This window comes from Amphiprion ocellaris, chromosome 10, assembly GCF_022539595.1.
Source record: "Amphiprion ocellaris isolate individual 3 ecotype Okinawa chromosome 10, ASM2253959v1, whole genome shotgun sequence".
In the NCBI taxonomy this organism is placed as follows: domain Eukaryota; kingdom Metazoa; phylum Chordata; class Actinopteri; family Pomacentridae; genus Amphiprion; species Amphiprion ocellaris.
Window position 1 is genome coordinate 18,689,785 of NC_072775.1, and position 27,400 is coordinate 18,717,184.

A 27,400-nucleotide genomic window follows, 5' to 3' on the forward strand; every position below is an offset into this window, starting at 1 on the left:
CCACCAAGCGCTAAGTTCTCTCAACATCTCTGAATATGGGTGGATATTTCCTCTAGTAGCAAGCTCTGTTATTGATTTGCATTCATTTCTGCACAACAACAAATGAAAAACATATATCACCACTTTCTCCTCCCACCCCAGCCTGGTGGGTTGGAGCGAGTGGGTGTTGGAAATCTGTGAAATAAAGCTATTAATGTAGATATTTTTAACAGATATGACAAATAACAAATGTTCAGGGTTTTTTTTTTTCCAAGACTGTTTTATGTTCAAGGATGGCACCGGTTTCCTGAATATTTGATCAGATTTGAAAACAACGAGCAGTGTTTTCTTGGAAGGATACAAAGAACCTGATTGAAATGTACTTGAAATATATTCATATTTTTGGACGCCCAAGTAGCCTGATGGATTTGTGTGAGTTACACGGCACAAATACACACACACTGAATCAGATCTGAAGAACAACACACATTTTTTCCATATCTATTATCTTAATTAGCAGCAAGCAATTGATACACAGCAGTCAAATAACATCAACTATAATGAAGCACAAATTAAACAAGCATAAAATTATATATATTTATGCATATGCATATATATAAGACAATAATCATAAGGGAAAAAAATAAAAGATTGCATTCAACATTACAAAAGTAATTTTGTGCAAAAAATTCTATGTAAAAATGCATCTTAAAAGACCATTTATTATTTCAGTGACAGAAGTATTGCACATATATTGACCAAACTGTCAAAAATGAATACTGTTTAAGGAGGCTGTCCTTCACATTGTGATTTCATTGGCAGCCCAGATTCTTCCTCATCTGACCAGTGGAAAACCTCCCCAGGAATTAGTCTGATTCTAAGACTCTGTGAGCATCTTCATTCCAAATCTATATAAAGCTATATATATTTAAAGTTACATCATATTTATTTATTAAACTGTAGTTTTGTTCCTTGTCAGTTTTCTGTCAATCACAGTATAAACACTTCAAGATGAGTTACTGCCTCTGCATGAAATCAGTATTTAGCTGTGCAGCCCTCTTCAAAAATAAAACTGAAAAATGAGAAGATTCCATAATATTGTCCCCTTATATGACAAGTTTTCAGATAAAAATGTGCATTTGGAATCCCCAGATTTTATGCACATGAGGGTAGAACAGCTTCATAATGTTTTCGTGGCTCTGGAGAGAGCTTTGTCAAATCTGATAAATAACCCTGATGACGATGTCTTTAGGATTATCTCTGTGTGGGCTCGGAGAATACAGTATTATAACAAAAACTGTTTTAAAAACGAGGAATGATTAGGTCAAAATCAGACAGGATCTGACAAAAGACCCTCCATGTTCATTATGGAAAGTACAAGATCTAGCTTGATGTATATTAGCAACTAAAAAAAGCATTATATCTTCGTATTTTTGCTTCAGTTTTGAGCTTGTTTTGTAAGTCTGCCTTATCTGAGTCTCCCAACATTATGCAAGTTAAGGTTACTTCCGTTCTGCTCAATGCAGCATCAACCATCACAATGTTTTTCTCATGAAGCAGAAGCATTTTTCACTCTGTCAAGAACCCAAGCTGGCTTGTTTGGTTTGGGTTTTGCTTCAGTCCACAGTTTTTTTTTTAGCACGCAGGCATCTGAGGGAAACAGCAGGACTTGATAGTGATCCTTGCAACTGCTCATAAGACGAACCCAAACAGGGTTATTTGATTGTATTTACACCCAGATTTTAGTTTCTGGCGGACAGCTGTCACCATGTGGGCAGTGAACAGTTCCTGTGCTCAGTTTGAGAGTAATACGTTTTTGTTAGCATCCTAGCCAGATGGATTTGCTATATTTTTATCCGGCACAGGATTTTGTTTTATTCACAGTACACCTGCAGGTGTATGAAGACATTTGGACAGACTTTTCAAAGTTAACTTTTCTGCTATCATACTCTTTGTTCTGGCTAGTAGTTCAGTTTCCCCATGATTATTTTTTTTTGATTGCTTATAAAACTTGTCTCAGGTTGCTCAAGCTGCAATACCGTACTGAAAAAAAAATGAATAAAGTGAAACAATTTGATCATGAATCGTTGAAACTTCAGCATATTTACAAATTACACATGTGGTGAAGGCTTTTCTGAAAGCGTTCACAGCCATATACGGGTGAATGAAAAGGAAACTCCATCTTGTCGAGGAAGTAAGAGACAGTAGATAGATACATCATTGAGCCATCCTAAAAATGGAAACACGAAAGAGGAAAAGAGTGCAGAGAACCACAGGGCATAAAAGACACAGTTGAGGGAAGTAGGCTGCTGCGTGTCAATCAAAAAGCTGAGAAACAAGGAGCGGAGGAGTCTGAAAGCTGTGATGCAGGGAGGTGTTGCAAGAGGAGAGAAAAGAGAGACAAGAATGAAAAGCTTTGTGAAAACTATGCTGCGGAAGGAGCACCGACATGCATGCATACAGACACAAAAGCTCATCCAGTACAGAGCTATTAATGGTATATAGCACCACACAAACCATGAATTAATCACAGAGTTCCTCTCACAGCCCAAGCTGTTGTTTCGGGTGCTGGACAGACTGTTAGAAACTGTTAGAGAGGACGTGTTTATAGAGTGAGGCAGCCTCAAGAAGACCAGTAGGAATGTCAATTTACATTCTTGATTTTCAAATAAATGTCCTTCTTCTATTCTTGTTCTTTAAAAAAAATGCTGTGTTTATGTGAATCTCAGTAAAAAAATTTGGACCATTTCTACAGTACTGTAAACCCAGTCAATTCACCCATGTATGGAATAATTACTGTGTGTGTTCTGGGTGTCAGCCTGGTGTGATATTGTCACAGCTTCGACAAAGACCAAGTTTGGGTAGTGATAAGGTTTCAAAGCTTTCCTAAGATGTGCGCCTTGTCTTCGGTCCCAGCGGCAGTCGGCAGATTCTCAGCCTGGTGGTGAAGAGTTATAATTACTCCCAGCTTGTGCTCATGTGGGTGGTGGGAATCAAACAGCAAATACTGATCAGTGTGAATGGGTTTCCTGTAAGCTTCATTTTTCAAAGCTTCCTCCCTACTCAACAAGGTGCAGATCAAGAAGGATGAAGTAATGTTTTTTTTAATGTCTTTTAATACTATTTTCTTTACACTGTTGGCCGATCAGTTGATGAACTCAGTAAAGGATCAAACTTTCAAAAGTGTTTTTTTTAAATCATAGCATAGCAGAGTTTTTTTGTTCTGTCTTTTTATTTTTATTTTTTGGTAGTAACCATTTGTGGATTTATACTTTAATAAGTATTGTTTAGCTAAATAATGATCAAGACACATTCATTGATACGCTAGGTATAGATTTGTACAAAACTGAGACTTAAGCCTGTTGATGTTCTACTTTAACCAAAACTTAAATTTGTATTTATAATCTGGATCTGATCCAGGACTGAGTGTGTTTTGTTTTATTTAATTGATTCAATTCTGATTGTTGGCTTATAAGACAACACATTTGCTGTGCTTTCTTTCCATCGGGGCATTGCTTATTTACTTGCAAACCGTGACATGATTGACCTCAGATTACTGACAGTACCAGAGGTTGCTCATAATGATAAACCCCATGAGAACTATCACCAAAATTCTGCAGATCACCAGTGTTTCAGTGTTATTAAACTCTTCTTTTTTTTGGTTTGAAATGGTTTTACAGCCAGCATATTTTTTTTCTTTTCTTTCAGTCTCAATATTGTCATCAGCTTATTGTATGTTACCTGACATTAAAGTAAGGACATGCATGGAAACAAGGTGGTGAACGTAGCGAAGCATTCAACACCTAAAGGGACAAATAGTTCCATAAGAGTTGATGGTGACCAAACCACAGCTAAAAGTGGGCTTAATACTGAATTTACATTTAGGAAGTAACGCAGCTCTGTGTCGGATGGACGAGTAGAGTTAACTTCGCCGATGATAACACTTAAGATTGGTTTGAAATCCTAAGCTGTGCACTTCTGAGTGTGCACTATCTCTTGGACACAGGTTGGGTGAACAGAAATAGTGCATTCCATCTGTGAACGTCAGAGCTGAAGCTGCAAACTGTCATAAAAAATGTCATCCTTTTTTTATCTGATGGCTAAAATTACATTAGGTGACTATGTGTGAAATTCACAAACTGGGCTACCTGATTTTAAAAGGAGAGGGGAGTGCGGTCAGACTGAGTGAGCGGATGCTTTCTGATGAAGCTCGGTTCAGATTTCTTGCCTTATATTCATCTGTGTTAAAAATTTAGAGGGAGGAGAGGAGAGGAGCCTTGGTCTGCTACATCAACAGCACTTTAGGAGAACACTGTGTTCCTGGCCCACTTCCCATGCAGCCTGACAAGTCCAAAGAGTGGACAGGTGGTGTGGGGATGGTGCTGGAATGGTATTATGAGATGATGCCCAGTGGCCATGTGGCATCGCCCGCTCTTCGTATGGAAGGAGAGGAGTCTGCGTGCCCACAGTGACCACAGTTGTGAGTCACTGGCATTGCCACTTCCTGCCAAAGTGGATCAGAATGAGTGGGGCTTTGGGTCAGGGCAAGGCTAGAACATTTGATGACAACTTTCATGGCTGGGGACAGCCTTTCAGTGTAATACAAGGCTCTCAGCTAGCAGCCAGGCGGAGATCAGACCAATCTACTGGGTTGTGAGTAAAAGAATGAGACAGCTCAAATCACAACAGCAAGAAAATTGACATAGTTCAAGCTATCATTTCTTCTAGCCAAACTGCTTTGGGAGATGAAAGTGAAAACGTGTCATTTGAAGGTACATTAAAATAAATGCAACCTCTTTGAAATAAAGGCAAAAAAAAAGCTTAAAGTTCCTCTGCAGTCATTGATTGAGACTCTAAATACTCATCTCAGTGAATCAAAGTTATATATTTAGGTTGTTTTTAAAAGAAAATAATCTCTTCATGCCTCAAAATGGCTGAGATGTAGCTCTACACTGATGTTTTCACTAGAATTTGAAGATATAACCTGCCTCTTTCACCATCCACCCTTCCTTACTCGCTGCAGCTCAAGCACAGCAGCTCACCTACAACTCTGTAAAACTCCTCACAATGGCAAGTTGTAAGCGGTGGAACCATAAAAAGATTGTGGGGATGAATAATGATGCAGAAAGCCTCCCACTGTGAGCTGACAGGATTAGTTTCTTAGATCTGTTACCTTCTGAATACGTGTTTTTGAGACCGTCACCAGTGCAGTTTTAAGGTGGAAATGCACAGACATGGCAACAACTGCTTATTTGCAGCTCTATATTTCTTCCAGCAAATAAAAAAAGTGCATATTTGGACATGTTAACACAGTAGACACAGTAAAAAATATACAAATTAGTGTGTTAGAATCTTTTTGTTTTCGCTGATACAATCTCAGGGTTAAATGCACCTCTGCATAGAATAACTACAGACTGCATCTGGCATAGGTCAGGTAAAACGATTGCTCCAAGATTCACTGAAAAGCCAATGACAATTATTTGACAATAAGTCAAATAAGAGGTGCCCTTTTTTCAGTTGGTTCTAAATTTGTGCCTGTAAACAAACAAGTTAAAAATAGAAGCTCTCAACACAGCCAAGTAAAACCTTCTATGAAAGCAAAAAAAGGGTTAGTCGTAATCCTGTGGATTAATGGATTTGACAAGGGCATGTGCCTGGTGTAAGTAATAGAGGCCAGATTACATGTAGATAAGGCTGTGGCTGGGTGATCTGCAGGAACTCTGGGGCTCAACCTTCTCACCAAACAAAGATGCTGAATGTGTCATCCAGACCGCAGGCGACGGAGCAATATCATACCTTTTCTGATGAGTGCATATTCTGAATGACATGACTGCACCTCCAAGTGTGCACTAGATTTTAATTAAAAGATTTTGCGACATGACTGCTTATGGTGTCCCGATAGAAAGTGACTAGATTAACTACGGCGGTATAATTCACTCAGCAAAAGTTGAGCGGATTTTCAGCAGCGACATCACAAAGGGTGAAAAATTGACAGGTGGGGGAGCTGAAATCTTTTCCACATGCAAACCAAGAGCAAGTGCAAGTAGAACTCTGCAGTCCCTTCATTTTGTTCATTCACACAACCGGAGAGGAAGCAAGGTTTAGCCCTGGGTAAATCTGGCCCAGATTAAAGAGGTCTGTCAACTCTTCCTCAAATGAAACACCAGATAATCATATTAAGCATCATATGGCCTTCCAATATTCACTGTGACATCATGCTAAGCTAGTGGCATGTGCCAGCAGCCTGTGGCCAAAGCAACACACATACACACACATGACTGCTGTGTCAAAGTTTGGACAAAGTGTCCACGCAGGGAAAAAGAGCAGTTTCATGTGCCAACAGTGTCTGTAATTGAGGGATATGCCGTCAAAGAGGGAATACGGACTCACCGTGGCGAGCTCATCAAACTTTCCAAACAGCTCATTTAGCAGTTTAACCAGTTCCTGGGCTGTGCACTGGGAGGCCAGGCTCGTGAAGCCGACTATATCTGCAAACAGGATGCTGGAACAGAGAAAGAACAGACGCATTTATAACAGCATGTTATGCTATATTCATACCCAAATTACAATATTGATCAGATGAGCTCTCAGGAATTGTCAAAAACGGCATTTAGACAGTCTGGGCCCAAGTCATTCTGATCATTCTGTTTGGATGGTGTGCAAATTAATCAAAGATTTAAATTAATGAACAAAAGTAAAGGGGAAAAAATGAAAGGAGAGAGAGAACATGCTCCATTCTCTACGTGACTGGCAGCGCAGTCAAGCAGAGCAACTCAAAATAGAAGCAGAGCATTCTCACGGGGATCAGGGAGGAGACAAGTCCTGTTAGGAACTGAAGAGGAGCCATTCTAGGATACAATGCAACCATCAAGGCATTGTCACTGTCTCCAGGTCAACTTGTTTCCCCTTTTGACAGAACTGAAAGTGGCTGGACTGAAATTAAAAGCTTTATTTCTGACAAATCAGCACAGGTACCCTTTCATTTGGTCAAAATTGTAATCACCAAAATGAAGTCTTATATACTCCTCTGCCATAACAGTGGCTATAATTTTACATCCTCTGTGGGAGTGTGGATATTTGCTTCCAACTAATAATAATTTCAGCGGTTTGATATTTACGTTGGCAGTCAAAAAACAGTTCATATCATGGCCGCAGTTCTGACGACCACACAGGCTGTTAACCAGCGAGGGTAGGAACGCTTTTTCTGTCCCATCCTTGATTTGAGTACGCCAACCATTACTGTGATTAATGACAATCATTTTATTTATGTGGCACATTTCAAGCTGGAGCACAAAGCTTTTCGGGTTAAAGGATTTAGAGAAAAAAAATAAATTCATAAACTAAAGCCCCATGTACACATCACCAGCCGCCCACATGTAGAACGTACAAAGTTTAGGAACAGGAGAGCTTAAATAGCGTGAAACCCATACATAAACACAACAAAAGATGCATTTCACCATGTCAAAATAAAGCACATGATGGCAAATGATCTCATACAAAGTAATGAAATACTAGGAAAAGAATGAGCTCCTCATTTAAAACACATTATATAATAATACATAGAAGTGCGTATAAAAATACCGGAACAAAGAATACCAAAATAAATAAAGTAAAATGCAAGAAAGCACCATGAAATAAAAACCAAATCTAAAAGCGGTGTGTGAATAGAGAAGAGGAAACGTTGCTCCACCTGGGATCTGCATGTTCTTGTGTTGTGGTCTGAGGCAGGGTGAATGGAGAGCTGAGGTTACCTGTTACTGTGAGTTTTCACAATAACATGTGTTGCTTCCTTTGTTAAAAAAAATGGCAAAAAACATCCTGTATCTACGCTAGTGGACTCAAATGTTACAACAACAGGGAACGTCCCCCTTCAAAGCTTTGAAGCTTTCCAAAAACATATCAAATACAGTTGTAGTAGTAAACAGCAATGGTATTATTTTAGACTCTATTTCCTCAGACAAAAATCTGAAGAATTTAAACTTCAGCTTGACTAAACTTGGCATTTAAGAGCTGGAAGATTTCGTTTGTGTACCATATGGGAATTGTGCAGATGATGGTGTTTCATGAAAGCTCGCCCGCAGGCCCCGGAGGAAAGGCTTGTGTTGAAAACTCCGGTGTCCCAACTTTTCTCATGAAGGATTCGCCCTGAGTGTTGTGCTGCAGTGGAGGGTGTGAAAGGGATTAGTCATCAAACTCTGACTGTCCCAAACAACTCGTATGTCTGCAGCTCTCGTACTGATGGCAGACTGCTGCCTTCATGTGTAGGCTTGAGTTTTCACAATTGTCAGAGTGCTGGATCTCTTAGGCAGAGCTGCTAAATGTCACTTTATCGTCTCACAGATGTCGCTGTAATGAGGGGCAGTGGATTCAGTTTGTGTTAATGTTTTAATTGGCGACCATCTGCGGCTGACAAATATTTGGAAGATTGTTAGCGTAAACACTTTAAGTTTTAATTCACTGGAACTCTAGAACGGATGCAGTAGTGCATCGATCAGCGGACAAAATAAGCCACCTTCTGTAACAGAGCGCGGATGCGATGAAAGCATCTTTATTATGTGCAGTGAATTACCAAACAAATGAGCAAAGAGCTGGATAAAGAACAAATTGGTTTAGAGTGATCAGCCTACACAACACATGCCCAGTTATTTAATCCCTCAGCCTAACAACGAATTCTGTTTCAAGCTTGGGCTGAACTCCAAGCCAAAACAATTTCAATTCTACAAGTAAATTGTTTTGAGTAAAACTCAATTTGCTGACTAGAAATTTCCCCCGTATGTCTCTTGCCGGCTGTCATTGCCTTCAAACTGCCGAAATCAGACACGCCGATTGCAAAATTAATCATCATTTTGCTTCGTTATTCCAAATTTAGGTGGAAATGTGATATAATGGGGAGATTAACGCTTCACCCATATATCTCTTGCTTGCTGTCATTACCTTCAAAGGACTGAAATGTAAAATCAGACACGCTGATTGCAAAATGAATCGTCATTTCACTTAATTATTCAAAAGTGGGGTTTAAGGAGATTAATATAATGATAATAGATGTGAGGGAATTGAATACATTTCTTTGTTTAAACTGTTTAAAGATTTGATTCACTACAACCTTTTTATTCAGTCTAACTCCTCACAAGAAAACCTATTTTATTTATCGCATAAACAAATGTCAGTGCGGAACAAAACAGCTGAGTGAAGACTGGAAGGTTTCAAACCACACTATGAAATCATCCTGCTATATTTGGAGCCTGTCATCAGTAGAGGATTAATTTTGCTTGTGACAACACGACAAAGTTGCTTCTTCCAGAACTCTGTTTTCAAGGAAAGCTCAGCAGCTCTGCAACGTCTGCCTGGAGCGCAGTCTATACCGCACCATGTGTGATGTGTTGATATTCAACCGGCAAGATAGCTTCCTTTTTGAAAATGATCCCTTGCACGCTCATTAACATTTTCCTACAGACATGCACACAATTTCACATTTTTCTGGAAAGTAACTTGAAGAAACCCCCACTGAAGGCCGAACTGGAGGACATTTTATGTCCCATCCATCAAATTTCAAATAATCCATGTGCAAAATACTAAAACATGCGGTTGTTGTGTAAATTTACTTGTCCTGAGTCCAAATCTAAAACAATTAGGAGAAAAGAATGTTTGAAAATATTTTTTTAAATACCAATTAAGTCTGGTGTATTCCATAAAATACAGTTTTTCTCTTGTCCCACCATCCCTGATGATCAAATTGAGTTTGGGAAATTCAACAAAATATTGCAAATAATAATTATTATACATGGAACGTGTGTCCCAGTGAATCACATGATACGCTGGAATTAACATCATCAAACAATTTCCCCAAATAATTGGTAGAGCAAAGCTATATCCTCTCTTCTATTTTTCATATTTTCATAACACTGTCAGCCTTGACTGAATGTCTCACTCTACCTCATGCAACCCTACTATGAATATTATCAGGATAAGACACATTCTTTTGACGTTTTTCCATCAGTCAGTTTGTCCTCTTGGTCAGCAGTAACAGCTAACTAAATATCTAACTTCTACTCCTGAGAAAAAGCTAACATTAGCATGGATTAGCAACCCTATACTGTGATTAGAGTAGGGTTAGCAAACAATAAATAAAACATGGAATAAAAATGGTACCATTGATGTGTAAACTGAGCTAATCAAGCCTTTGATAATTTACTATTATCGATGAATATGTAGCAGAAAATTGGAAAAGAGGAGGTTTCATTTTCAAATATTTTGAAGCCCAAATGTCCTCCAACTCTGGAATGACCCCCATGAGCCTGTGCACGACTTATAAGTCAGGATGTGCTGCTGAAAGCATCCCATCCACTGCATGGTCCCAATATCTCCTGATCTCATGTGACCCCCGGCTGTTATTTTTGACTGTGTTTACCTCATGTCAATCACATGCACACCATTGTCTCCTCACTGCATGCACACATGCACATAGGAAGCACGCACAGAGCAGGAGTGCTGTGGTCCATTCAAAGTCCAGATTTTTAAAGATACAGTGTGCTTATTTGTAAGAGAACACAACAAAAAAATAGTCCTTTGAATCAGAACGCTCGCCTGAAATTCCAGATTTACAGTGATGCAGAGATTTACCGTCATGTCGTTCCGACGGCATATTTTATAAATAATGTCCAGCATTAATGACAAAAACAGATTCTCCAACCAGCTTGGAATACAGTTCAAGACATGCTGGTAAATTTAAAACTAGACTCAAATGTTCCTTTGAGTTGCTTTATATTCAGCTCATAGTTTATGATTAAGGAGCTCACCAACATCAGCAACTTGGGCCACTTAGCACATCATAAAGGCACATGAATCCAAGGATAAATTAAACAGGAGAACACATAACCTCACTCTGTAATTAGTAACTGTATCTGCGTGTGCTGGGACAGGCAAACTAAATCAAACAGACAAATATAAATATGAGTGTGGGGTGTGTGTGTGTGCTGAGCATGCAATTAATATACCAAAACATCTGTGATTTATTTTTAACTATGGAACATAACGCCGCTTTTATTATATGTCTGCATAACATAATTTCTATTTAAACAGCCATGTAAAATGTATACACATACATGTATGAATTCAGTTGTGCTCTGTAAACTAGTGGGCTTACAGACATATCTGATAGAGAATTTGGAGTTTCTACAGAGATCATTTTTTTTATAAAGGAGCCTCACACCTCACAGAAAATCACGTTTTTATGAGCTGAAAGCACAGAGATTGCAGACTTGCAACGTCTGCATCTGATTTGAAATAACCCTCCAGCAAAATCTTCCAATGAAGCACTGCAGGATTCTTAGCAGCTGCTGTAAGTTATTCTAACATGAGCTACTGCCGACACCAAACCAACTGCGCTATCTAATATTCATCGATGGTCAAAACCTCATCTCAGCTCGAGCATCTGGCTCTTCTCAATCAGTGAACGGTGCTGAAATTCACTTCAACGTAATACAAACATAATTAATCCTTTGGTAGCTTGAACTTTATAATATCCAATATTGTCTAATACAACCCCCCCTCCCATCCTCTCTCGTACACTAATTCATCATTTCCTCTCCAATGGAACATATTTGAGGAGAGTTATTCCCCCAATTATGCTAATCTCTTATTTCCCTCTGTGGGAGGCATTACTGTAGCTATTTTGGCAGATGTGATGTCGATTCAATCACATAGCGGAACACACGATCCAGTGTGCCAGCTCAGGGGTTAACTGTGGATGGGCCCCTCTGGAGATACAGTACGTGGGATGTGCTGACGCTAGGCCGATAGCAGGGGTAGCACAGAGGAGTGCGCAATGTGCTTACAGGAAGTTTTAGAGGAATAAACTGCAATTTAGATAGAGTGAAAGAGCATCTCTAAACATTACAAAACCTCCTGTCCGCGACCCAAGTGGGTGATCGTTTGAAACTTTGCTCATTTTCAGTTTTTCAGGTATTTCTCTCAGAGCAAGTAAGCAGAATTCCTGACATTCCTGTCATCAGTCCTTTGTCTAAGAATGACCCTAAGTTAATTTAAAAGTCTTTTGTAAAGGTTTGATTCTTTATATGTCAGCTGAGCCACTTTGTATTGGTTTCACAAAGTGGGTACAATAATTTTTTCAGTGTGCCTTTGCCTTTACTAGTATTTTACGTGTATTTACTGTGTGTGGGGGGGTTGAAAAACTGACATAAATAAGTTTGATGGAAATGTTTGTTGGTAAAAATATTTTATTAAATAGAGATCTAAATTGTAAAGTCGGGATAAATGTGAAAGCTCTCTAATTCAAAGAGCGATGTGATATAGAGCAATGCGTGCTCATAATTTGTTCGCGTTTTCATCATGTTAATAATAAAATGCAATTTACTCAAGGTGACTTGGTGAATTAGGAAATGATTTAATAACTGGTGGCTGATTAATATCGGTTCATGATGGGACTCTGTGTGTTTTTGCATGTTCATATAAGTTACTATACTTTAACTCATAAAATTAATAAAAATACGCTACCGTTCAAAAGTTTGAGGTCACCCAGGCAATTTCATGTTTTCCACACTTTTATTCATGTGCTAACATAATTGTACAAGGGTTTTCTAATCATCAATGAGCCTTTCAACACCATTAGCTAACACAATGTAGCATTAGAACACAGGAGTGATGGTTGCTGGAAATGTTCCTCTGTACCTCTATGGAGATATTCCATTAAAAATTCAGCTATTAGAATAGTCATCTATCACATTAACAATGTCTAGACTATATTTCTGATTAATTTAATGTTATATTCATTGAAAAAAATGTTTTTCTTACAAATATAAGGACATTTCTAAGTGACCCCAAACTTTTGAACTTTAGTCTATGTGTCAATATGGTGCAGTAACAACACACATATCTTGTTAAATACATTTTTTGAAAGTCATATTCTTTTTTATTAACTGCTTTTCATGCAATGCCCATATTCTTATATCATAATAAAGAACACGGAGTAAATTGTGCTGCACACCATTTAGTTTCTAATTACAGTCCACCCAAACGGCGTAAATCATGTCTGCATCCAGTCTAGATCACTCTCAAAGGGTGGCGCTATCTGAAGGAGTTCAAGGCACAAAAGCAATCAGCAGAACTCCACCGAGATCTGTCCATATTTAACCAGCGTGCACACTCGCAAGCGTGCACGTACGCACACACTAAGCGTTATGCAACAAGAATTTAGTCTCCATTGCATTTAATCCCCTGTAGCAACTTAATCCTGGGGCTATACAAACTCTCCTCCTTAAGCCTCCCTGCTGCTCTGAGAACACAGAGGAAAGGAGGAAGAGGAAAAGATAAGAAAAGGGAAACAAGGAAATGCAGGAGCATGAAAGGGGAGATTTAACAATGCAGTAAGAGACCAAGAAAAAGGAGGGGAAAGGACAATTTCAAAATCTGACTTTTGCAGGGAATGGAGGAGCTTTCAGACAAACCGTTTGTGCCAAAGGGTTAAAGGTCAAACACATCTCACCACAGAGTCAGAAAATACAGAGGCGAAATGCACATTTGCTCTGGTGGATTATAACCAGACACAGCGCTTGATCAGAACTTTGAGATTTTTATACGCAAAGTCAAGTTAAGTCCAGTCCTCAATATTTATCAAGCACTTTAAAAACCACGGCTGTTAAGCCAAAGCACTTTTCAAAAGAGAACAATATTAACATAGCAAATTTACCTCTCAAGATTAAATATTAAGGTCAAGACCCCTACAATATTATTTATTATAGAAATATGTGATTTGACGTAAGTTTATACTTCAGTTATGTTGCAGATCAGGATTTTACAGAGAAAGCACGTGACTACTTCAGAAATGTGATTGTTGCTGGAGATTAAACTACTCAATAGTAAGTAATGAAATTAGCTGTGTCTCTATTACAACACTGAAATGCTGCTTGCTTGTTAATGCAGCAGTCATGTAATGATGCAGCCAAATAAGAAACGATAACACTAACAGGAGTGAGAGAGCTGTGGAATGATTGCTTGATATTTTAAGAGCTTCCTGCTGATAATACAGCTGTACTTTTTAAAACTGTTCGCAAAAAAAAAAGATTTACATCATGTTGCTAAATATCTCTGAGTCCACATAGCATTTTTCTATCACTAAATACATAGAAAGTCCAACAAAATCTCTATCCGAGGACTTAAATGTTATCTGGACCATAAAAACAAGAAGGTCTTACCCTTGATATTCAGTATGAAAAATTAAATATTTCAGCTTTAGCAGCCTGGGGTGGTGTTAATGTTTGAGGACGCTGTTGGGTCAGATCACACAACACTGCATAGCCCTCAGTGTTCCTTCTAAAGGACATGTTTGGCCAAGTTATTTCGTTCTTTTTTTAGCATGCATTGTAATGCTTGGAGACAGTGTTTATTCCACTGTTTCAGCTGAAAATTCTCCCATGAGAAGAGTATAGTGGCATCAAATGCCACATTGTCAAAAATGGCAAGACTTCTGTTACTTCACAGCTAGCAGGGCTGGTGTGCAGCTGCACTGTACTGGTGACAGGGACCTACCTGACATTGTCATGGCGCTGGATGTAGATTTTGTGAAAGATCCTTTCTGGGGGCTTCAGGAAATCCTCTTTCATCTCCATAGCTACGTTCCTGGGCAACAGACTCATTAGCAGGCGCTCCTGAGTGCGTGTTCATGTGTGTGTGTGTGTGTGTGTGTGTGTGTGTGTGTAAAAAGAGAGAGAAAGGATAAAGTAAGTAATTTACGCAGTCAAACACAGCAAAGTTATCATAGGACAAAGTGTTAGTGACAATAAGAAATGTGCGAGACAAAAAGGCATGAAATCTAACAGAAATGAATAATGTGTTGAAATGACTCACGGCATTGGGGGAGGTGGGGAGGTACATGCACGTCTAATTTTACCCATATAGCTTGAGCAGCGTACACCTGTGCCTGTACCTGTTTCTCGTTCTCGTCCTCCATACGGAGTTTCTCTTCGATGCAGTTGCGAGCCTGCAGGAAGGCCTTCCTCTGGGCTCGTTCTGTCAGGATGCGCACAAACAGCCCCGACAGGTTGACACTGGTGAACAGCACTGTGTTGGCAACCAACTGCAGAACAGAAAAAAGAAAAAAAATATACATGAAACACATGGTTTTAATTCTCTGGTGCAGTCGTCAAAGATGCATACCGTATTAGAGAATCATGAAGCTGAGCATGTGACAACTGACAGACAGTTTGTGTCTTTAATTCGTACTGTAAAAGTTGCCTTTATGTAGCGTTTGTGTGTCATGGTAAATACATGTTTGCTTGAGGGTGAAATACACATTTATAGTTTCACGTTGCACAGTAAATAATCAATCAAATGTTCAATAGTGCAGCACAGCACAAGTGTAATGTATGTATGTAATATTATATGCAGATATAATTTTACATGCATACATACAGATATCATGTACATGTGCAAGTGTGTCCTGAAAACGGGGTTTAACTACCACGAATGGGCTCTTAAGTCTTTTTTTTTTTAAGATATGTATTTGTTCTTTTTAACACACATAATTTACTATTTATATGTGTTTAAATGTACAGTCTCTGATGAGGTCCTCCTATATGAGACTTGGGTGAGATGGAAGTAAGGCCTTAAATTTTACTATTTCAAATATCTGTGACACTAAGACATTTCTGAATCTGCACTTGGGTTCATCCATCACAACAGATGCACAACAGCATGACTGCTTTTAACCTTGTGCAGGACACAGCGACTTTCTTTTACTTGACTCAGGTTAGCTGACTGTGACTTTGTACACACAAACCACACAAGGTCTTCTATCACCTCTAAAGTTTACACTAGCAAGCTGTCACTGTGGGCAATCATTCGACATAAAAAAAAAAAAACCAAAACAGTATCTTTACTCATCATTGTGGCATCTTTCGGCTCAAGTAAATGATGAAGCGCATTTGCCGTCAAGAAATGCTGTAGCAAAATACATTACATTTCATACATAACAAATATCGTGTCATTTCAGACCATTTGTGTTCCACTAAGCTTCACAAACGCACTGTCAAAGCTTCATATGATACCCTGCACTTCTTCTAAAATTTAACAAACTTCCACCACCACAGACAGGCATGTTTCCCAGAGCAATGAATAATTGATTGCCTTGAAAAGACTGTTTTTGGCAGCAGCAGTCTGTCTTTGTGCTTGGCAGCAGTGCTGGCAAGTGTCAACATGTTTGAATGATGCTCAAGTTTCTTTACAGCCTGGAGTAAATGAATGTGGACGTGTGACTTAGCTGGCGTAAAACACTCACTCGTGCACCTAACTGCTGTGATAAATGCAACTTTGGGACAACGGACCTTACAGCACTACTTCCTCGCGCTTGCAGCTATCTTACCTGGCGCTGAGGAGGATCTCATTATTGTTGCACGCAGTGATAAAGAATTTCAAGGCGTCGTGGTATTAATGTATAGCTGTATCAGACGACTGCGCACAACACAAGGTGTTTATTTACATTTCCACTGCTGTGCATGATATTATTACAGAGCAACTGAAATACAAACTCCTTTGGACTGCTTACTTTATTTGTAGTTAGCATTATATTTATATAATGTGAGTGAATGTGCTTTGGATTGGGGTCTAATTCAATTTACTGTTATTGTTTTTGCTAATCCCAGCTTTATCTCAACACTAATGCCATAAAACATTCCATGGTGTTCACACACACACAAAAAAAAACACAGAGTAGAGCTTGCACTCCTGATAGACAGTATTTAAAATGTATTCAGCTGGTGCAATGCATGAAAAAAGACCAGTAATAGCATGTTTTTCAGTCCACACTTGCTTCAGTATGAGAAAATATTTCATATAGACTGAGCTGTGGAAGTAAACAGTGCTGTAGGTTGAGTATCTCAGACCTAGGTGGGTGGTTGGTGTGAACCTGGGCTATGCGGGGTCATGCCACACAGCTCATCTCTAAGCTTAATGGATTAGCTATCTATGGGAGTCCAGCTAACACTGTCCTTCACATGGCTATGCAGGTATCTCATATCCTACAGACAGGGACAACAATCTCCTCTGCAAACATGCCGTCATCGTCTGAGGGCATGATTGAACTGATCAAATCTCAATTTCACCTCCAAGAAACGCACAATCTTCACGTCATATGTTGCACGTAGGCAGAAATGTTCCATTACCCCTGGAGGGTTTGAGTGATGTGATATATCTCTTTTCACCACACCTGATGGCAGTCAGAAATGTGTGTGTGGGCATGTGTGTGTGTGTGTGTGTGTGTGTTTCATTGTGACAGAAACAGGTACAAAGATATAAATGTACAGAGAGCGGTGTACCAATTTCTATTTCAGCTCTGAAATGACATGCATGACTTTGCCCTCTTTTTCATAACTGAAGCATAGTGTAGTGAAAGTGTTGTGTGTGTGTGTGCATGTGTGTGTGTGTGTCCCTACAATTTGCCCTACTTCTGGTGCTAGCAGGATGTCAGTCTAGTTCTTCATTTCCAGCCAGCTCCTTTGGGACTGAATCATATCCCCAAGGAAACAGTCTTGGGCACACAGCTTTGCTTATTCATTTTTTTCCCCCTGTTTGTTTTCTGTCTCTGGGCCTGCAGGTATGCACCACCACATATGTGGCCTGTACGGCAGCTCACTGTCACTTAACATCAATAATTATGCAGAGTTGGCATGACATTTGACTTCACAGAAATTCACACAGCCTCACTTTGTCCACCACATGCCACCAGAAGTTAAGATCAAGCTTCCGAGCTGCAGAATCTCCGTTTTTACTTGATCCGGTGGTGAAGCTGACATAGAGCTGATTTTTTTTGTAACCAAAGCAGGTCTTGTTGGGAATGGTGTGTTACGGTTTTCTGTCAGATCTGATCAAAGCCCAAGTGAAGCTAACCAAGTGGAGCCACATGGAGCTGTCCTTGGTGCTGAACTGGGGACTGTAAATTGTGAGTTTCTGCTCTGGGCGTCACGTTAAACTACATCTGCTGCAGATAATTTTTGGCAGACTGATGATCAAAGCATGCAGGATCACTGCATACTCACCGTTCTCCATAGTTTCTGTGTTTTCACTGTCACAGAAGTGGCAGTCACAATCAGATGCGAGATCGAGACCATTATTCCCAGCACCACAGCCAACAGCGTCCGAACAGGCAGGAGCACATAGGCGACGAAGGTGACCAGGATGAGCTGCCACATGCCCTGCTCCGGGGATGTCGGGGGCTCCATCCCCATGGCGCCCAGGGAGAAGGGGCAGCACAGGAAGGAGAAAGTGAAGCCGAAGAGCAGCGTCAGGTTCACGATCTGCTGGAGCTGAGTCACTTGCAGGTACTTGACGTTAGTTACGATGAACAGGGAGACGAAGATGACACAGTGGACCGGATGGGACCCCTTGGAGATGGTGAGGCTGGGGCCGGACAGCAACTCCAGCACGGCCAGGGTGGAGGACATGAAGATGAGCACGGCCAGGGCTTTGAGAGTGGACGTCTGCTCCAGCTTCAGGTTGTAGTTCTGGAAGAGGGACTCGAGCTCCTTGCAGTCGAACTCGTCCTCGCACACGATGGTGGTCAGAGGGACGCCCGGTGGACAGTGACTTCTCTTCCGCCTGGTTTTGACTTTCTGAAACGGTATTTCCTCCATGTCAGTGCCATTCATAAACTGAATACCTGCTCACAGCTCAGCTCAAACGGAAACACCGGATCCCCCACGCCGACACAAACCGGAGCCAACTGTGAATATATTGAAAAACAAGACGCGCGCAGCAGGCTGAAGGCAGAGCGTCCCAGATAGCGGAGACTGGCCGGTGGCCACAGACGCGCTCCACGCTATCCACAGGTTGGACTGTGTTGTTCGGAGAGATCAGCCTGCAGACGAACCTTCATTTCCCCGGACTGTCTTTATCTGCAAAAACAGAGCAATGTCAAAAAAATTTGTGTCCGTTTGCGCGCCACATGAAGCGCAGCGCACACGACGCCTAGTTCTGGTGGTAACAGCTTTTTGCGGGGCTCAGATAGGATCACGCCTGCGCATTATGAGGTGAAGATAAGACAGGTCTCAGCTACTCAACACACACAGTCAAGACGATTGGACTACAGAGCTGCCCTCCGCAGCCTCAGCTGGCAACGTCCTTTCTTTTTCCGCCTGCACATGACATGTTTCCATCATTAAAGCAATCTAATTTTTGCATTAATTGAAGCCCTTCCTCTTTCTTGTGTCTCTCTCACACACACATGCATGAACACAGAGGAGAAAGGGAAGAAGCTGCAGTGCATGTCAGTGTTTTCAGACCATGATTCATGAAATTCTAGACTCTCACAAGCTGGCAGCTACTGTATTTGGTTGGCACAGACATGTTTGCATATAATTCATCATAAGACTCGCCAGTGAAGCGGCCACCCTCACCATCAGCAACCTTTTGGCATTCAGAGGGTGGTGTCTCATTCATTACCAGGGGAAGATTAGTCATCCGTCACAGGCTGCCGTTGCCATGACCCATCAGTGCCAGAGAGGGTGTAAGAAAGTGACAGATGGATGGCCCATGCCAAAGTCCAGCACTCTACCATGCCACCAGGACACTCACATGCCTTCTGTTCCCCTCCCTGGCTCTCACTCCCTGTCTCCCTCTCTCAGCTGTTAGTGTTTCGAGCTCTCACTGATCCAACTCAGCCACGGAATGAGTGTATGCAGTGTGACAGGTAAACAAAGAGTGTGAAATGGATGAGGTGAAAATAGAAACAGAGAAGTAAAGTATTTGGCAGCCGACCAAATTTTGGAGACAAAAAAGGAAACAGTGTTCTATAAAAGACAGTGCAGCCACTGAGAAACATCAAAGCAGGTGAAAAAGACATGCTGTATTGTAAAGCAGTGGGGAATTGGACCTAATGTGATCAGTCAGTTGACAGACAGTTTATCAGCAACAATTGTGATTAGCGATTCATCAGTCCTAAACACAAAATGTCAAGCATTCTCCGACTCCAGAGTGTGTCTTTTCCTTACGTAATACCATTGTGAATTAAATATCTCGTGGTTTGGGGCAGACAAGAAAAACCTTTTGAAGATGTCAACTGTAAAATTGCAAGAAGCATTTCCATTATTTTGTGGCTTTTTATAGACCAAACAAATAAAAAGCCATGTAAACATGTTTTATTGTTTAAAAAAAAAAAAAAAAAAAAAGAAGTGACAATGAATAATTTGTCATTGCATGTGCATCATTCTGCACAAATATTCAAGCAAATTAATAAGAAAAACACATTTTTAGTGTGGAGGGACTTGAATTGGAATATCAATCAATCAGTAAATAGTTATAATAATCCTTAGCTGCAGCCTAAGTTGGTAGAAACTTTTGAAATACAAACTTGTTTGCAGACACACTGAATGACTTGCCAGAATATTTGACTTCACTGACAACAGACTTCGCCTTTCCTGCTCGCACGCCTACCAGTCTCTTATCTGTCTTATCGGTCTGAGCTCCTCTGAGAAAAAGATCTGGGACACAAGATATATGACATGTTGCTTTTCCACTGACATTCTGATCACCCCTGTCACTTTTCCCTGGAGTTTATTGGCTGACACATAAAGACAACCCTCATGTTATTGTATACAGCCTGTCAGCTCCCGCCTCTCATGAAGGTTAATATGCAAATGAAACAAAACAGTGTCATCATTTACACTCTGTCGACCGGAGTGTAATTAATCTGGCACTGATTTTCTGTCATCACCTTGATCAATATTTCAATATCCCTTGTGTAGCACCTCCTAAATTAATCTCAATAATGAGCACTGCTGGTTTTCAATTTCGTAAGACATTTCCTTTGAGGCGAATGACAAACTGTGCATTCCAACAAGATGAAAATCAACAATGTTCCAGTTGCTTTTATGTAGCTGCACATGCAGGTTTGTAAATTTTCTGTTGACTGCTGTTGTTTCTTTGCATTTGAGTGAAGGTGTGCAGTATTCCAGGAGGACCTCTTGGCCTGTTTGCGACCAGCTACATTGTGGGATGAGAGCAGGAGCCATCGCTCAGCATAAATGTGTCATTCCGTCTGCTTCTGATGGCTTCAGGTGTAAGTGCATGGTCACACTCTGCCAGCCCTCATCTTCTGAGAACAAAGAGAGGTCTTGTGGGAGTTCACACCACAAAGCTGTACTCCAAGGGCATTGGACAAGGAGACAGCAGCCAGCTTCCTGCTGCATGCCTCTCCACTAAAAATCATCTTCACTTCCTCTGTCAGTCTTTCTATTTCTGTCTCTTGCTCTTTCATCACATGCACACAGAAAAAATAAAAAAAATTCTCAGACTGAAAGACATGAAACAGCTGAGCATCTGAAACGATGTAAAACAGCTGATTATATATCTGACATATTTACATTGCAAAATTGTTATTTGAATAACAGCATGATGACTCAACGGCTTGAGCTCTCTGGAGCAATTGAAGTCTTCTCCACCACATGTCAGTTGTATAGCTTCTTTCCAAAAAGCTCATCTATAGAGTATCAGAGATCTTAGCAGGCAAAATTTACAGGATTTATATAGAGACTTTTGTCCATGTCCCATATTCGGCTTCTCTTGTAAATTGAGCCTTGAGAAATGTCACTCTCTTTCCTTCTGATAAAAAATACTTCAAAAAGATTTCTGCAGCCTTTAATTCTCCAACCAGCAGGGTGTTTCGGAATCAGGAAACAGAAACTCTATTGGTTTGAAGGGGGACAAGAGGATAAAAAGCAGATGAATGGGGGAAGCAGAGCGTATTTCAAAAAGAAATATGCTGCCTCCGTTTAAATAGTGCTTTACACTTGCTGTCATCAAGCGATCATCTGTAATGATAGCCCAGCAGCTGGCAAGTCCCACCAGTGTCCAGATGTGGTTGAAGCATTGCCGCTCTTATAATCACAGACACATTGGCTCAACACCAGCAAATGAAACAGCCAAGAGAGACCCAAGAGGGACTGGCAATGCATGTTGTGAATTAGCTAATGTCAGCCATAATTAAAATGTGCTGAAAAAAAAGACGGGTTTTCTCACAATTGTCAGTCAGGTGTGCTTATACCTCAGAGAAACGGCTGCATTTTGGAAGGAAAATATGCCAGCTGCAAAGGGCCGAGTGAGAATATGAGATTTATATGGCTGATATTTTGCTACATTAGCTTCAAAACATGGCGATAAATCTACTTATGAAATATAATGCAAATCATAAATCAAATATGGCCACGAGTCAGCTGGTTTTCACATCAACTTAAAAGAAATGAGTCCAAATCCAGCCTTGAGCAGGAACCTGCAGAACTCCATTTGTCAGGGCTGAAAACACAATATACTCATAATTACCAAATCAAAAGTGGACTCGGGGAAGCTTATCCTTCATTCGGCACAAAGAATGATTCGTCTCCTCTCCCAAACATGTTTACAGCCACAGAAGAAGAATTTAGAAGCTATATTACCCCAGAATCCACGGTTCAAACATAATTTTTCTGTTGATGCACTTCAATGACAAGGTCAACGGTTCTGACCGTCTTCTAAAAACATCACAGAGGAAAGTCTTGATCTGATGCAGTTCAACTGTTTGTCGTGTCATTTTGTTCAGATGGAGATTATTTGTCGCAGATGCATTCTGGAGTGGACAGATGATAGGATGAAATGTTAACAGCCAGTTATTACTGCTTTGCTTTCAGGGTTCTGTTCAAATAGCAGCAACAGCTTCTGTCATAACTGCAGATGTGAACCATGTGCTACTATGAAATTCTGATACATGGAGCAGCATTATCCAGTAAAAAAAAAACAAAAACAAAACATTATTAAGTTAAGCAATGATTCTTTTGTTCTGGTTGATGAGAAAGTTATTTTGCAAACAATATGTGCTTTATGAAATGTATAAAAAAAAAAAAGCAATTTAACAAATAGATCACATAATCCAGCTTGTGTGAGAGGTCCTGCACAAAATACAAACTAAATGCTAACTAGATATTTCACATAGACTCAGAAAAAGTCAATATTTGGTGTCAAAGTTGGCCTTCTTGCATTTTAAATCTTCCACAAGAGACTAGGTAATGCATAACACAAAATTTATTACCATTAAATGTAATCCCAGTGCGGTATCCTCCTTTCTCTAACCAGTGTACATGATTTTATCCTGTTTTCTCACATGACAGCTTGCTGATTGCAACCTTTTGCTTATCAACCTACACATCTGAGGGACTGTTCGCCGTCTCCCCCTGTTACAGACAAACACCACCCTCGTAATCTTCCACTCACATCAGCATTGCTAATAAGCATGCGTATACCGCTCACTGATAGACTTATTTAAAATGCAGCCTGGAGAGAAAGGTAACACATTTAACATTTTCTATTCTTCTCGTGTTTATCCCTCTTTGATCAGGTGTGGATGGCTGTTCGGATGCTTCTAAATCTTGTGACACATTGGGGCTATGCCATTTTAAAGTATTGCACTGTAGACCTCCCACATCACCGCAAAACTGAAAAATGAAGAAGCGAGGCCACTGGCTTGTTTATGGTGACAAGAAGTGGCAACTGTGTTTGTGTGTGCGAGCTTAGCACGGATCAATAGCCATCAGGTGCATGAGATTCAAGTGCAGCACCCTCCCATTGTGAAATCCTCTTAAAGCTTCTGATAGTTCAAGTAATCTGGGAGAGGGAATATCTGTGTGTGCGTGTGCGTGTGCGTGTGCGTGTGTGTGTGTGTGTGTGTGTGTGTGTGTGTGTGCATGTGTGTTGTCCATGTGCCTTGTCCCCTCCCACAATGGCTGTCTTCCAAACTATCACGTGCCCCGCTGCATCTGAGTGCTTGAAGTGTTCACCGTGCCACACATGAGATAGGTGACAAATAGACAGAGAGGCAGACACAGAGAGACACAGAAACAGGAAGAGGTGGAAAAATCTCAGGGCTCCGAGAACATTTTTTTTTTAAATTGTTTACAACACAAATTGGGATTACCTGAGCATTGAAGTTGGCTCAGGTGGAACACTCCAAATGTGTTATCAAATCAAGAATTAAACTTCAAATGCGTCAAAGAACTCGCAATTTGTTATGCAGGTTTTGACCACTGTTACACTTGCTGTCTTACGCACGAACAAAGGTCTGTGTTTATCTGAAAACACTGGTGGTCAGTTGTTTGGCAATTTGATATAAACGCCTTTAATATAGTGGCAAAAATGAAACTGAGCATTCCTGGATTGTTGGTAAAAGTCCTTCCCTGTACAGGCAAACTACACACACAGCATGCACAGAAAACTACAAAACAGCCGTAGTTAATAGGTAATCATTCTTTCCAGCTATATTTGCTCTGTCCTCACAGTTCCTTTAGATAATCTGGGACGTTTAAACCTTTTACGTTTATTTTTATCTGTAACTGTCTTTCTAGCAACATTTCCAGATCACAGCAACTAACTTGATGAATTATATTCTACAGTTGTGAATTATGAGAATCAGAATATCTTTTAAAGCTCATCATTTCCCATCAGTGCTGTTTAAAGCATCAGCCTCCGAGTGTTCTTAGCAAAAAGTCTCTGACAAATCCATTGTACAGTGAAGTTGGTGGAGACTGAAAAGAAGACAGCAGCACTGTAAAAACAGATTTGTTGGACCAGCCTGAATAAATTATTTCATTCAGTCACACATGAAAGAAATAAGTTCATCCAAATTAAGCCAAAAAGAAATAATTTAGTCACTGATTGAAGTTAAATGTACTTATATCAAAATTTGCACTGTTCCGGCTCATTCTGCTTACTAAATCTTGAAGAAAAATATCAGTCCATCCATCCATTATCTATACACCCCTTAATCCTCATTAGGGTTGTGGGGGGCTGGAGTCTATCCCATCTGCATTAGGGTGAAGGCAGGGGACACCCTGGACAGGTCACCAGTCTATCACAGGACTACATATAGAGACAAGCAATCGCACTCACATTCACACCTATGGACAATTTAGAATTACCAATTAACCTGAGCATGTTTTTGGACTGTGGGAGGAAGCTGGAGTACCCAGACAAAAAACCCATGCATGCACAGGGAGAACATGCAAACTCTAAGGCTGGGATGCAAACTGGGGATCTTAAGGCGAAAGTGCTAACCACCGAGCCACTGTGCAGCCCTGAAGGAAAACAACACTTAATAATTTCAAGACAATTCAACAATTACTAAATGCAAACCATTATATCCATGAAAAACATGATTTTGTCATTAGACAAACCATTAATTCCATTTCCTTTTGCTGACTACAATCCTACTCGAAGAAGATAGTGGCTGAGTTACAGCAGAAAGATCTGAAGAAACATGAAGGAGTAGTAAACCTAATGTCTCACTTTGCTGAAATCTGAATACTGCTTTAAAGGAACAAAGTGTAAATTCGAGTTGCTAAAAGTAAATTGCCATCACTGCCACAGACAGATCAATGAGATTCATTTTTAAAAGTGTGTTTATATTACATTTCCTTCAACTATAGCTGAAACACAGTTTTGGCAGTGAGCAGAGGGAATTATGGATCTAAATTTGTCAGGTGGGAAGAAACACAACTCAAATGATTTTCCACCTGAGGTGCTCCATCTACAGTCTCCTCACATAATACCTTTATAAGATCACGCAAGCAGCAGCTGGATTGCTCAGCGATTAGCAGGCCTGACTCTGGCACAGCAGATTGGTGGTTCAAATCCTGGTCAGGGTGCAGTTGTGCAGTGGGAATCCTAAAAGCATCTGCTTAATGAAACTGTAAATTAAAACATCAACTTGTTGCACTATAAAGTGACCAAAAGAGTAAACTTTTAGAGGATAATAAAGTTCTATGTAGACTTTGGTTTGTATTATTCTATTTTGTTGTTGTCCAAGCTTTAAGTCAACAAGTCTGCCTCCGAAGTGAGATTTGGATGGCAGCCTGTGACAAATTCAACTGAGAATCACTACTGTTCTTTTAGTTGGACAATGGTGAAACTGTTGGTCATTCACACTTACTTCCAAGAACAATTACTGAACTTTTGAAATGTGAAAATGAAGCTGTTAAAACAAAAAGAGCTGCAAGGTCTTTATTTAATTCTCTTGGAGTGCTAGTAGCAGCCAAACAACACAGAAATCACTATGTTGCTTCGGACATAGTGTGCAGTATGTCACAGGAAAGTGTATTTGTGTGAAATGAATGAGAAAGAGAGGAAATGAGAGATGGTGGGATAGTGTGAGACAGAGACTGATGCCTTGATGCTGGTCAACAGACACCTATACAATGAATATTGAGTGGGTCAGATCTAGGAAACAGGCGAAAACAGAGCAGCCTGATTGGAGGCCTAACAGATGAGACTCAACAACACTTGGAAAGGCATGATGTTGAATAGGAACTGGATATTGAATTTCAAAGACACAAACAACATTCAGCGAGCACGGAGGGCAGAGCTTCCTCTTCTGTGTGCCCTGTGCTGCTGTTCTGATAGGAGGCAAATACCTCTCTGTGCGAGGCGGGGTCAGTGATCAATAACCAGGAGAAAGTGGCCGCTAGCCTTGATCCTAATTAGTGCAGGGTTAGAGCAGATTAGCTTGCACCTGAGCCCCTATCTCAGTCTTTCTCCAACAACAACACCCTCCCGATCGGGCAATCTAGAAGCACAAGCATCAGCATAATTCAGGAATACACAGTAATGTAGGTGGGTTAAAGACACCTCAGTCTATGTATGAAAACTGCCCATCTTTTCCCCACATCGTGTTAAGTGTTTGTCCGATTGTGGGGATGTCAAGTTTTCATCACCCAGAAGACCAAAAGTAATTCAGTAAAAATATACTTTAAGGTGGGGACAGGTAGGTCCTTTAAAAAGGTGTGTGGGGGACGGTGATTGGTGACTATGCTGGTTTAAAATAATGACAGTTCTCATGGCAACAGGGGGATTAACTGTAAACCTTTGTTACTGCAGCCAAGTTTGTTGAACACAGAGTTCAGGGAAAGGCTAGAGAGAGGAGACCATGAGGAGATTAGCGGGCTATGCAAGCTAACGCTGACGATGTGTGTGTGTTCGTTAGTGAGCATTAGTTTACATGCAGGGGAGACAAGCACCAGTCTGTGCTGTGGTGTTGTGAATTGAGAGTTGCTATAAATAGAAAATACCTAGAAAATACCTAGGCTTTCATAAGTCTCGGCTATTCCGTTTTTCTCTGAACCATACTGCTAAATATTGTAAGCTTATTATTTAAAAGCTGTTTTGAAAGTTCAACAGTCGGTTAAAACATCAACTTAACATACCTATGGCTTGGTTTCTTTAAACGTTTTTTAAAAAAATTGTAGTCATATGCAACAGTGTAACACACATACATTTTGACAAATCATATTTAAAATATATATATATATATATATATATATTTTTATATATATATATATATATATATATTGTACATTTTGACTAAATTACATCTACATCTTGGCTTGTCTCTACTACT

At 40.2% G+C, this 27,400-nt stretch overlaps 1 protein-coding gene across 2 annotated transcripts in view; it reads right to left on the bottom strand.

Moving 5' to 3' along the window:
• The window catches only part of LOC111568697 (adenylate cyclase type 1-like), a 36,062-nt gene extending 16,958 nt beyond the window's left edge, over positions 1 to 19,104 (bottom strand). Inside the window, exons 1-4 of one of the 2 annotated variants that reach the window (XM_023270464.3) lie at positions 18,027 to 19,104; positions 14,921 to 15,070; positions 14,524 to 14,642; positions 6,370 to 6,481 (exon numbers count right to left, since the gene is read on the bottom strand). In XM_023270464.3, coding sequence (XP_023126232.2) covers positions 6,370 to 6,481; positions 14,524 to 14,642; positions 14,921 to 15,070; positions 18,027 to 18,635 — 990 coding nt within the window. In that variant the 5' untranslated portion in view covers positions 18,636 to 19,104. The remainder of the gene's footprint in view (positions 1 to 6,369; positions 6,482 to 14,523; positions 14,643 to 14,920; positions 15,071 to 18,026) is intronic. The other variant, XM_023270465.3, reaches the window with a different exon arrangement.
• Positions 19,105 to 27,400: the final 8,296 nt, after the last annotated feature.